The sequence below is a fragment of the Centruroides vittatus genome, unplaced genomic scaffold, assembly GCF_030686945.1.
Source record: "Centruroides vittatus isolate TY-2023 unplaced genomic scaffold, ASM3068694v2 contig_519, whole genome shotgun sequence".
NCBI classification, from domain to species: domain Eukaryota; kingdom Metazoa; phylum Arthropoda; class Arachnida; order Scorpiones; family Buthidae; genus Centruroides; species Centruroides vittatus.
This window is the reverse complement of record NW_027122304.1, coordinates 101,801-116,358: the sequence shown is the minus strand read 5'-3', so window position 1 is coordinate 116,358 and position 14,558 is coordinate 101,801. Positions and strand designations below refer to the sequence as shown.

General features: G+C 28.1%; 1 protein-coding gene across 1 annotated transcript in view; it reads right to left on the bottom strand.

Annotated features, from left to right (window-relative positions):
* Positions 1-13,674, bottom strand: part of LOC136978384 (kinesin light chain-like) — a 30,608-nt gene extending 16,934 nt beyond the window's left edge. The window contains 2 exon segments of the mRNA XM_067274086.1: positions 9,826-10,069; positions 13,534-13,674. Coding sequence (XP_067130187.1) covers positions 9,826-10,069; positions 13,534-13,652 — 363 coding nt within the window. The 5' untranslated portion in view covers positions 13,653-13,674.
* Positions 13,675-14,558: the final 884 nt, after the last annotated feature.

Genomic DNA, 14,558 nt, shown 5'->3' with positions numbered 1-14,558 from the left:
ACCATGTGAAAGCCTATTTTCTAACCTGATCACTTTCAGTTAAAACAAATAACAGCTTATAAGTTATTTGTATTCTGCAAATGAAAACTTCGTACAAATTTTGTCTTCACTTTTGTTATTTTCACCTGACATTCTGTTGTGTTAATACTATATGTAAGGTTCCCACTTCCATTTAACTTGTGACTGTCAAGTGCAAATCAATTTATGTTTATTAGTTTTTGTACCGAGAGGACACTTAACTGTAGTAGATGCCTATGAAATAAATGTTAGTTCAGAAGTGTTAAAAACTGTCTTGTTCTACCTCAATTGTTTAGTGCATTTTCCAGTCATTAACAGAGTGACTTGTTAATACAGTGACCTCTGGCCCGAGTGGTGGACCATTCCGCGATTCTTTGCTTAACTTTTCTAACATGCCTTTTTGAAATGTGTCATGTCAAGAGTACCATTTTCAATTATTGTTTCTATATACTTTCTGTTTGTGTATTAGCAATTTTGAAAGAGAAGATTCTCTCTGAATTACCTAAATGATTTATTGTTCCTTTTATTATCTAAACTAGCTCTTTTGACAAATCTAATAAATGACTTGACTGTTCCAGAAATAAACTAACTCTTACAAATCTTAAGCTACTCAAAATATGAACAACATTTGACTAAATGCACTATTGAGTTTAACACATTAATGTCCTCCTGTAAGACATTCTAACTAAATGTGAAAACTTTTTTCTAATCTAGACAGCATATCGGAAGATTTATGGTATGTTTTTACTTTAACCTTGTCTATTTTTATGCTATGACTTTGACAAAATCGATAATATTCTGATCAAATTCTCTTCTGAACATGGTGCTTTTTAATGTAAGTTGCTTTCAGGTCATCAGAGAAGACAAATAAGACAGATGTTTGCTATTACAAAGAGACAAATAGATGGCATTTCTTAGAAAATAAACTCTAAAAAAAATATGCAAGAGAAACTTTGTTAATGTTAGGTAAACTACAGCAACATTGTCATGAAGGTAAGAATATAAATACAAAAGAAAAATTCTTTTACAACACAGATATCAGGTTTAAATTACTGTAAGCTATTTAATAAATATATGAAGAGAGGATTTACTTACAGACATTAAAAGTATAATAGATATACTTTTTATGGGTTAACTTTTTACATTTACTCCACCATTTCTTGCTTTATTGGAATTTTTAATAGCATATTCAAGCTAACTGGCTCGTCATCAAAAATACATCTACAGGTAAAACTGCATTTTTATCAACTAGAATAATATAGGTACAAATAGGTAGGTTTATTGCATTATGATTAAATTTGTTTCTTTGTCTACTTATCAATTCAATTCCTTTATGAAACCATGTGAAAGCCTGTTTTCTAACCTGATCACTTTCAGTTAAAACAAGTAACAGCTTATAAGTTATTTGTATTCTGCAATTGAAAGACTTTTAAATTTAAATCAGGTATGAAAGTACTTTGAAATTGATGCTAATACAGTTAGACACTCCAATAAAAACAAAAAATAGTGAATTTGAAAATTATAAAAGAGACATTTGGTTTGTTTGCTTGTATTTAATTGCCAATTAAAATTAAGTAGAAGAAATAATATTTTGATCTATTCTGTGACTTATATATCATGTATACACAATATACATGATATACAAGTACTGTATACAATACTGTACACAATATGAAGTATACAACAAAATAAGATATTATATTTTAATATTTATGGCAGATAAATCTGCTAGTTATTAATACAGTACACTAGTACACTCTTACTAACCTGGCATCACAATTATCTGGCATACATTCCAGTAAGATTGACTATGCACTTCCATTTCCATGAAGATGTTAGTCATGTAACATATCCAGTTTTTTTTCCTGTCTATTCAGATTTCATCTCTGTGTACAATATTGCATATCATCTTGTTTCTTTATTTCCCTCCTACCCCCAAAAAGAATCAGCAACTGATGGATGACGGATCATTGCCATTCACTGCCTTTTAACCTAGACACTCAGTAATTCGGCATCCCTCTGTGCAATTGCTATTCTATTATTCGCATGAATGATGAATAATGACACAATTTTCCAAAACCATGAATCCCATCTAACAGAGATGTACTTTGAGGGTCTCCAGGTTATCAAATTGAGTTTCAAACCAAACTTTGAATATAGAAGAGTATGTTTGTTTTATTTCAACAGGGATATATACCTATAAGCTTTCACTAATAAGTAACATTTTCATAAAATATATCAGTAGTTAATACAAATTCATAATTATATAGATTATGCTTAATACTGTTAATTCAATGATAAATAAAAGACATAATATTGAGGAAAATCGAACAAAATTCTGAGTTTGGATCTGGAAAAATTGATTAATGCATTCAACAACATTGATCATTTGTAGAAAAATCTAACATAAATTCCATTCAACTGCAGTAAAAAGTTCGCAAAGTAACATTTAAACAAAAATAAGTTTCAAAATGTATTTGGTACTAACCAGAACTTGAAAATTATCTCAAAATATTTATTTAAATCTTTAAAAAGAATTTAACATTTTATTTAAATCTGCATTTCAAATTCCAGACAATGTTATTGATTTTTTAAGTTGGAGACATTGTGGCACCTCGCAATTACATCTGACATATTTGCTTTGTGACGTCGCAAAAATTCAAAAATCCATTCTATTCTGTAAATTAGCCAATCGATAATAAGTACCAGATAGAAAATTCCACAAATGAGATTAGTCTGCTGCATAATAAATGAACAATTTGTCGTTTTTTTTTTATACGGAAAATTTAGATAAATTTAAAATATCTTTTCATTTACTTATATATTAAATGATACAATTAACAAGGATTCATCCTGTTTCTATGAACTACATCTGAGTTAAATCACTATAAATGATTAAGATAATTTATTTTTTCAGAATCAGTTTATAATCAGTTTTGCTATAAAATACAAGAGAAATAGCAATTTCTGTGTACGAAGTTTACGATTATGCTCCTTACATTGAATAAATTAATAATTAAATAAATATATATGGAATGATAAAGAAATATACTTCCAAATTCACACTATCCATTAAGTTTGTTGTCAATAAAATATCTAAATCACTGTTTCATTTATGTCACCTTAGATGAGTTTCCTCGTCCAAAGGTTACAAATTCAAAAGAACATGAATAACATGTAAAGTTAAGTTGTTAACTTTACATGAAGAACAGGAAAGGTACAGAACTTCTAACTTCAAGCTTCTAAAAATTTATTATGATGTTAATTAAATGACGAGAAAAATAAATTAATTTTAACTATATAATGAATAATTATCTGGGTGGAAAATTTAATCACAGACATTTCATAATTGAAAAAATAATTATAACAGCACCATCTGGCAGACTGAATTCACTTTTTTGTCTAATTTTTCAAAAGAATCAGTAAAAATATCCAAATATTCAACCTTAGTTTTCTAGACAACTGAACTGTACATTACTCAGATACACCATTTTATTGTGAAAATTTTTTTAAAACACAGTAGAGCATCAATTATCCGACTCAATTGGGGGACTGGAGTTGGTCGGATAACTGAAAAAACGGATGACCGAAAAGCATGAAAAAATACATTATTAGTATATTAGTATATCCCATGTAATTAGAATATCGCTATTAATCTACTTTGCGTTGAATTATCATCGATGTTAAGCCTAACTATTTTTTTAAAAAATGATAATTGTCGCTATTGTATCATTGAAAATTATTTCTTTATTTTGCACAAAATAAATACTGGCCTCCCTTTCATGGTCGAGCCAGTGTTACCAGCTAAAATATGCAAAAATTTAACAAGCATAATATTAAAGTAGCCAAGACATAGCTAAATATTGTAGCACCACATCACTAGCTGACATTTGAATTCGCCGACTAGAACGCGGTTGGTTAACTGATGTGACGGTTGATCGGGGGTCGGATAATCGATGCTCTACTGTAATATTTATTATAATATAATCACATTGTGATAAGTTCATTTTCACAGTGCAAATCAAGAAAATCTTCCACTTTATGTGCAAAATATATTAAGTGCATTCAGTGTTGAGCATTATAAATAAAATTCTATAAATACTCTCACATGTTTTTGAGATCTATTATGCAATTAAAAACAGAGAAGTAACAACCTATCATCTCTTTATTATTATTTTGATATATAACTTGGTCCTACTTTCCTATGTTGTGTATTTCTGAATAAAGGAATGCTTTTTTTCTTTTTTTGTCTTCCTTAAAACTTTACTAAAGTTAAGTTTTGGTCAAAGAGCAGCAATCAACATCGACAACGACAACTCTGTTAGATAGAAACAATGACAAGACCTATTTGAGTCACAGAAGAGGCCAATCAGGAAAAATCAACAAATGGATGCAAGATGTCATTTCCCAAACTAAAATCTGCTCTGCTCTAAAATCTTAAATTAGTCCTGTTAGAACTAGCAGTATGTTTAGTTTAGTACTTAGTGAAGGCCCACCAGTGGCCAAGTAGATAAAACTGCCAAACACTAATAGTTTGTCTTGGGTTCATGCCTGGCCAACGAACTGGCCACATGAAGTTTTCTGGATTTTCTTCACCTTTTAACCCCTATGTAGGGGCCAGTTATCCTCCTGAGAGGCATCATCCTTTAGCAGATTATTATCCATGTGTTGTATTGCCATATCCCATTAAACCAACCAACTAATCCTCAGTAAACTAAAAGCAAGAAGAAAAGAACTAGTAAAACTGAAAAGATCTTCATCCCAAGGACAAAATTAACAAGGTAAAAGGATCAATGGATGATCCTTTCATGAGAAAACCAGGGTGTTTAAAAAGCTTCTATCACATACAGCTCTGGATTGTTATAATTCAAGAATCATAGTATGAAAATTATCACAAAAGTAACATTTTTTGACAAGAGGACAGATAAATATTATGTTATAATCTAAATTTCAAGTTTACAGTTGAAAATCAAATGAAGTAGTCAAATTTACTGATAAATGAAATAAATTTAAGCTTAATTTCAATCATAGTTAGTAAAATTACAATGTCAAAATTTTTTCTGATTGCCATCTTATTATTATACAAAGTGGCAAAGTACATTTCCTGGAAAAGAAATTCAGTTTACCATAGCAAAGTTAACTGAACTGAAATCAGAGTTCAACTTACTCTAGCTTATTTATTGATTATTTTCCAGAAATTAGGTTGTAAACACAGAAGTGTACTTTATACATACAAAGTTGTTTTTCATTAAATTATCAGCTAACAGCACAATTCGGTACACAAGATCAGAAATGAGTCTCAATACCACAATACAAAGGATTATTATTGAATATTCACACATAAACCATCTGAGTTTAAGACTCATTGAACTTGCGTACAACAGATTCTTTTACTACATAAGAAATACTAACAATAAAAATAATACGATATAAAAATAATCAGTAGAATAATTTTCTTGTCATTTTATTTTCCCACAAATTATTTTCAAAATTCAATCAAACAATCAAAATTTTTTATACCTTTAATCCTTTTTCCAATTTACTTCCAAATTTTTCCATTATCTTTTAATTTTATTTTATTTTATGAATCAATAAATCAATTATTAGATAAATCTAAAATAAATCAAATAAAAATTTATCACCAGAAAATTCAATTTCAGTTAGAAATTTAGTTAGAATGAAAGACAATTTGAGTTAGTCCAAAGCATTTTTAATGGAACTTTCCTAAGAGAATTTTACAGAAAACAGCTTTATACTGAGAAAATTCAGAACAAGATTAAGTATTTCTCCAACAGAAAGATGTATGTCAAAGGAGTTGCAAATACAAATTTCACTCTACAGGTTCAAACAAAGATATCGAAATACTTCAAATTAAATGCTTGCCTTAGCATTTGCATTATTGAATTACTCTATTGATTTTCCAAAGTCAGAAATTTCTTAAGTACACGCTAAAATGCAGTTAAGTATTGCAGTCACCACTTCTCTGATATGATTACAATTGTCAAGAGATGTCTCGGAAATTGAGTATAATCAGAGAGCAGAGAATTTATTTTGTGTTCAGCCATTTTACGTCTAACTAGTTGCAAAAAATTATTTTAATTTCCTTTATTTTAATCAAAATTATTCTTTTTATTATATTAAATTTAAAAAAAAGATAAAAGCTGATTTGTTATGAAGTTAATAATGATTACTATCATTTTTAATATCATTATTTATTATTATTCAGCATTATGTAAAAAATATGCTGAAGACTAATACAAAAATCACAAGATATTTTCATTATAATCTTTTATTGAAGTATGTAAAAATATTTCACTATGAATTAATGTTTTCCTATTGTATTCCCTATATTGCCTAAGTGACATAATTATATTCTATTCCTAAGTAATAAGATAATTAATTGGGCTGAAATCTGAAAAAATTGTAGACCTATAAATTCCCACTGTCGTCTGTCATTCCTTAATCTCAAGAGGAGAATTAAATAGATGAAATCCAAGACCAGATATGGAAATCTTAAAGGCAGGAGGCTCCAATTAATTACACAAGAACTTCCCATACAAACTGGAAGTCACATTATTTCAATTCAAAAATTTTCACCTGAAAGGAGTTAGATAGATGATTGACACGACTCTATTGTTAAAGAAAAAGTATGATGTACAGGGGCAAGCCACTACTAATTTGAGCAAAAGACAATATATTTCAAGTTAAATAAACTTAAAATATGATTAAAAATTGCAACCCAGACAATGTCACAATAAATAATTGCTTGTTTTTTAAAAATTATTTACTTCAAGGTTTTGCACAATCATCAGTTACCTATTATTTTACATAAAGTACAATCATACAACACTATTACTCTGAAATTTGTATGAATTTACATAAAATAAGATGCTAAATTAAAGTTTAAGCAAAATTTAAAGTTCTTGATCACAGTTTGATCATCCTTTGCTTGTTTGTAAAATGATCATCCACAGCAGAGTTAGAAAAATATAACTTAGAACACAAACTTCCTCACATTTATAGGAACTGTGTGATGTTTTGTACACTCAAACCTGTTTTTGTGTGGTCTATTTTTGTGCAAATTTTTATTTGTGTGATTTGTTTTGTGTGCGGTATATGAATTTCAATCAAGTTGGTATACTGCACAAAAATAATTGCACAAAACACATTGCACGTATAAAAAATCGCACAAAAACAGGTTTGGGTGTAATAAAAATTTAATGTAAAGAATATTAAGAGACTGACCCTTTATTATCAAACTGTACATGGAATCAGTCAATGTAAAATACTTTTGTCTGCTTTGTTACTGCATATATTAACAAATTTGATAATCTGGTGACCAAGTATTTTAAAATGTTCCCAACTCCTCCGAATGCAATTCTTATTCTCGATTTGAACATGGATGTTTATGATTATAAGATTTTCATGAAGATTGTTCTTTGGAGTGCTCCAAAACTTTCATTCCTAATGTGGTTAATATATCACTGCCCAACAACCACTGTGTAGTCAAAATGACAAAATAATAAGCAAAATTCTAGTCATTCTTTCTTTTTTAAAACAGATTTTCATACCCAGAACTTAAAATATTATTTCAAATTTTTATACATTTTATACATAAAATTCTGTAATGGATATAGTCTAAATCTGTGTTTCAAACTTTGTGTTCATAACCAGTACTTCTTCATTCCAATCACTTAAAGATTTTCGAGAAATTAAATAAACAGAATTATAAAATGAAGAAAATAGAGTCCGAATGCATTTATTTGGTTCTAATCATTTTGAAAGAAAATGGGTTTATCAGCCATCTACAAGTAATTTCCTGGGTAAATTTCAACCCTCATTCCACAGTTTGACAAAAGTTATAAAATAATATACCTTTAAAACATTACTAAAACCCGTTTTTATTAAATTTAATATATAAAATTATTAACAGCACTAGTCTAAAGTAAATTTGCTTCATGAATAAAAGTAATTTAGAATTTTGGGAATTTTAATGACAAGAATAACCTCACAACATAGATTTTTCATAAATAAGTTATGATACAAGAGAAAGTTTACAAAACAACTGTGATTCATGCATGTCAGACAATAGAAACAGTAGTAATAATTTTCTGCTTGAGTGACAGCTCCTTGAATATACATTCCTATTCATCCTTTATTTTTTGAAAATCTTTTAAGCAAGTATATTTAATAACATACTACCTTACATACCTTACATATCTAAATTAATTTTAAAATCTGAAAAATTATTATAAAATGTATGACATTGTAAAAACATTGTATGCATTTCTAAAATATTTCCTTCACTAATTGTTTGAACAATATAATGAATTTTAGAGTGTTATATACAAGTTCCATACATCATATGACATTCTGAATTAAAACTTCACTTATTAAATAGTAAAATTACTCCTCCTGCTTTCAATATGTATCTAATCAACACATACTTTGGTCCCAAATTACTTTATCGATCACCTAAATCTAATTAATTCGAATCATAATTCTTCTCTTATGATACGCATTAATAATAATGTCAAGTTTACAAATTACAACAGATTTAGTTGGGAATCTGTCTTACGCAAATTGCTTTTGCCGTTAAAAATTTGCGCAAATCGATTGTAATTTGCTGTCGGCAACCTTACAGCAAAAACTAAAGATAAAAATGAAAAAACGTAGTTTAAAAACAAACTCATCTATTCACGGAACAACACATCTATTGATTTTCTGAAGATAAATGGCATTTTCGGCACTCTTATACATGATTGAAGAGGACGTAAATTATTTTTAGTATTGGTCCGCCCTTTTAAAAAATGGTCAGAAGGAAAATGTTTTCCTCGCTCTTTATTGATTTTTAAATATTCGACAAAAAACTGAAAGCTTGGAAACAGATGACAAACCAAAAAATAAAATGATTATTATGCATTTTAATTTTTTTTATGAAAGGAAATTTGATAGCAATAAAAGAAAAATATTAGTGAAAAAACTATTTAGATAACAAATGTAATTAACTAAGAAAAATAGAACAACCTGCAACATTGCCATCGGCTATTTCACAGTTATTGATTTTGGCATTTAGACTTGGTGGCTCCACCATTTGCACATCATTTTGACTTTATACATTAAAGAATACTGTGGGCATCTTTAAGCAAACAGATTTAGTAATGACTTCATTTTCAGATTACTATCTGTAATAAATGGTTCTACGTCGGTATATTTTTTCCCTTTTAACTTTGATAACCTACTTAACTGTAAGGTAGCTTGTATTGATATAAAATAAACTATAAATTAAAGATATTTAACCATTCATTCTTATATATAAAAGCAAAAATTAAACACAATTTTCTGTAATGTGACCTAAAAATCCCACCTACATAATACAGTATATATATGGCTAATTATTAATGATGCTTCGATGGTCAAATGAACTTTACTTCTGTTTATTTTAAACAGGAAAAACTGATTACATAAGTAATTACTGTAATTAAATATATATAAACATCCATCACAATATATTGGCAAATAAAAAAGCAATTAAATAAAAAAAAACTAATTGTCAACATAAGCATTTTACTTCAACTTCATAACATCAAATACAAAATTATATTATAATTTTATAATTTCAATATAAAACTTTCTTCCAATTAACTACCCAAAAAATTCAATTTTCCTCTTAAATAACTTATAATCTTGTAGGCAATTAGATTTGAAAAGACATTATTAAAAACCCCCAAAAAACTGATGGAAAAACATTAATTACATTCCAAAATATATTTAAATTTAGACAAAATTAATTTAAGAAGTACTCACTTGTGCTTCTCCTAAACTAAGTTCTATTGATTCCAAATTCTTTCTGACTAGAGATGCTTTTTCTTCCATTAAATTTCCCTCCCCTTTCTCTTGTTGTACTGCTTTCAACGAAGACATTAATCCATTTAAAATGGAATTATGTTCATTCCTGAGAGCTTCCAAACCCTGTATTACAGTTTTTGCATTGGTAATAATTTCTTCCTGAGTCATTTGCGTCATCTTGCCTATAGATTCAATCTTCTTTCTGTAAATAAAAGTTAATCTATTCCATAAAAAAATATTAAGATAAAATGTCGTAAATTTAAACAAACATTGGTTTAATCCTGACGTTTGTTAAAGGTTAATCTGATAATATTATTTAAGCATCCGTTTTTATAGCAATGTGTATTTTTTTTTTTTTTTTTTATCAGCTACAACATAAAAGATAGGGCATAAACAATCTAGTCATGCAGTACGGGTGAAATAAATCTGATTTACAAACACAGTAATGCACTTTACTTACATCCTATATGCCTTGATTGCTTGTGACATGCCTGTAAAAAAACTGTAACGCTATCCACCATAGAGAAATCGGTTTACCAAGCTTTCTACAACATATCCAACGTCATACTCCAAAATCGCGAATCTGTAGCGTTAAATGAGTCAAAGTGATGATAAATAAACTATGAGAACCCATTACAGTTTGTGTAGAAGTCGGTTATTAAGACACCGCATTGCAGAAACGTCATAGGCATTCGGAGATGGCGAACTACAAGTGCGATCTGATGTATTGATCATGGGATTTTCTGCGGCGCACGCATCGTTTCCGTTGATATAATAATAAAAAAAAGGACAAATAATGTAAATCCTGATCCAGAACCACTGTATTATACTTTTAAATCGTATTCTGAAGGCAATTTTCTCGCCTTCTTGGCAAAAAAAGCACGCCAAAACGTGTCAAAATCACTAACCTTTACGTAAAAGACTCGATTATGTAGAAGCTAATTTTGTTTACATTTTTCCGACATTTCTCTTCGCATTATATTAATAACAACAACAATAATTCCATCTCCTTTCTAAAGATTCCAGTTATACAACTAGAGTGCATGAGTCATCGTTGTAAATGCAGCGATGAACAACAACGGTTAAATTGCTAGCATATGATAAGAAATAATTTCACGCTTAAATATTACAAAAAAAAAATTGTTTTAAATATTTATTAAAGTACGTTCACATCGAAAATTTGCGCATAAAATAATCATCAAAAAGGTATTTCTGCGAAAACATTCTAAGAAAAAAATCGATATATTTTGTTGCGACTTATTAGTAGGAGTTCTAGCAATAATACATGCGATGTAATAGAGAATAATCGACGTATTTTAAACAATAACAATTAATGTATCACAGTTCGATTAATCTCGACGAATTTATTAATTAAAAGCGGCCAAAAATAATCGATTTGAATCAGTTTCAACCATAAAAAATGACGCAAAAAAGAAAATAATAATAGAAACTGATAAGTTAATCTTTTTCCTTAATCATTCACACATTAATAGTTTATTTATTTAAAAAAAATCCAGAGTTACGTAAATTTCCCGGAGAAACGTTAACATTTTGTGTGGCGCCATTTGTTATTAGATTTTATTTTAAAAACCTTTTATATTAATTATTATAAAATGGCAAAGGCTTAATTTCGAGAGTAGAGACGAGTTTTATATATATAAATAAAAGGTTGTAACTGCTAATAACGAGTAAAATTTCATTAAGTTCGACTACACTCTAGATATGACACATACCCTATCTATTCCACCCCCTACCTCCGCACCCTTTGACCTATATAACCATCAAAACTTAATAGCATCGATGCCCAATAATACGCAAACCTCTCTGCAAAATTTCGGAAATTTTCTACAAGAGACACAGGAGTTATTAAGCTTCAAAGAGGATGAACAAAATCGTGCTCCATAAACATTAACATGCATACACACAAACTTTAGAAAAAACCCATTTTTTCGCATTTCTCGACGTTTCAAGGTCATGAGTCCATAAAATGTAAAAATCTTTAGGGGTCATTTATTGACAGATCAACATACTTTCCCTATATTATGTATAACAACAGGAAAAGTAAAATTATACACACTGTATACTGTACAGTATTGTTTACTTTCCATTATATAATAATAAAAAATGATAGTCATCATCGTGAGAACTGTCAAGCTTGGTGGCCTGTTACAGTAAAATAATAAATAATATACCATATATATATATATAATAAAATCAATAAAATAAAACAATTCATTAATTATAACTTATTTCAACAGTATTATTATTTCGTCTCGATAATAAATTACAATAGAAGAGGAAGCGTTTAATTACTTTGTTTAAATAACAAAATTAAACTTTTAAAAATATAAACTTTAATATCAATTCGCTTAATTTATAATTATTCGAAAGAGAGTTGAGTAATTTAATTATTAAACGAGTTTCAACAGCATATTTATTGTAAACAAACGAGAGGAAATTTAATAATAATAATAATAATAATTTACGTTTAGAACCAATTAATTCGAATTAAATACAACCCTTGTTAACATTTTAATAATGCGTTATATATAGACAAAACTATTTTAAACAATATCATCATAAAATAATCAAACGATTTAGACAATTCTTAAAATAAAATTCGATATTTGTTTTAAAAATAACATAAATAAACCAATTTCGTGTTATTTCAATTATTAAAAACGAAAATAAACTGTATTAATAATAATTAGAAGAAAATTAAGCAATTAACAGCGAGATCGAGGCCGAAGTTTTAAACGCGAAAACGTGTACGTCGGACGTTCAGCGACGCTTTCCTGTAAGCCTAGTTGTTTGACAATGGCGTTTGGAATGTCGAGCATGATTCCACTGACTTTCCAAATGCCATTGTCAAACTTTTAGGCTTACAGGAAAGCGTCGCTGAACGTCCGACGTACACGTTTTCGCGTTTAAAACTTCGGCCTCAACCTCGCTAATAATGAATTTATCGTTAAACTGCGAGAAATTATTCTATTTCAAGAAACACGTAGCAAAAAGTGCATGGTGATTACTTTATTATTAATTAATCGATTTCAATAATGTACTAAAAACAATTATCAATTTATTTCAAGTAACACGTGCCAAAAAGCGAAGCGATTACATTTTTAAAAAATTAATCGGTTACAATAACCAATAAAAATAAACGATTTGACAATAAATATTCTATTTCAATTATTACGTAATAATCGATTCTAATAATATTGAGATAATTAGTAAATTTCAACAATGAAATTTATATAGAAATATATCGAAAGGGAATATAATAAATAATTATTTCCATTCTTTTCGACCCGTGTTTCCTGAAATAGAATAATTTTCAATAAAAGAAAAAGAATCAAAAACTGTTCTCTTCACAAAAGCACGTGTCAAAAAATAGAGGGAAATTAATTAATTTCAGTAATGAAAACAATGTCTATCAAAATACACGCGATTTTTTTTAAATAAAGAGAAGTAAGGACGAAAGAGAATGATTTTCAATTAGAAATACTAGTAAAGGTTATCATACTTAGCTGTTTATCCGTAAGGTATTAATGAATCTCGACACGTAAACGTAAATTAAGACGAGTACGTAAAGCAGAATTGAATTAACGCACTGCAAAAACCAAGGTTTCTCGAGATCTAAAGAAAAATGTTATCTACAAAAATTACCTTTCGTCTAAATCAACACTAGATAATCGATACAACCAAACTGGGGCTATCTTTGTGTATTCTGTGTTTCCATTTTCCTCTGGTATTGGTTCTAACGATGGTTTTGTGTTGGATACCATATTCTAGTTTATACATTAGTTATGTTTAGTGTGATCCACTTTTATATACCAACTGTTATTACTCATAGCTAACAAAAAAACTATATAAATAGATATCAGGACTAGTCATCCGCTGGATATAAAACAAAAAGAAATTGATTATGGATTTGTGTTAAATAATAACTTTTTTTTTTAATCATCCAAATCTTTTATATTTGGGCATATGTCGATAGCATATAAACTGATTAATTATTATACGATATATTAATAAGTTATCTGTAAATATAGCTGGGTATAAACATATAAATAAAACTGAACGAATTAATTTGAATAGTAAAAATATAAGACTATAAAAATCTTACAGTTTCGGTTGGCAAAATCAATTAGAGGTGTCTCGAGTTTCTATGGCAACTGATCCAAAAACAGATATTTGCTTATTACACAGTGTGCGGAAGATAAGAATTTTATCAACTCTAATAAGTAATTCTATAAATAATACCTTTATAACATTGATGAAACTTCTATTATGTAAATATTTCTAAATAATTTAAAATTTTAAAGTATATTGGATGAAATTCAAATCACTCATATGCTTATGTATATAAATTAGTTCTGTACTAAAAATATAATTCAAATATCTCTAGGTTCATGTATTTTAAGAACATTATAGTCTATATTTTGCACTTACATCAAACATTATAAATATTTAGAAACTATTTGAAGTTGCTTAAAAAATCATTAAATTACTTAATTCTTTACATTATTAACAACTGGATTGGTGTTAATAAACTTATGCATTTAAATAATAATAAAAAGCAATTGAAAATAAAGTATTGAATAATATGTATTTATTAAATATGTATTATAATCATTAGATTATCTTGTATGCTGACTGAAAATTTGTTTACATAAGCTCATTTTAAGTAG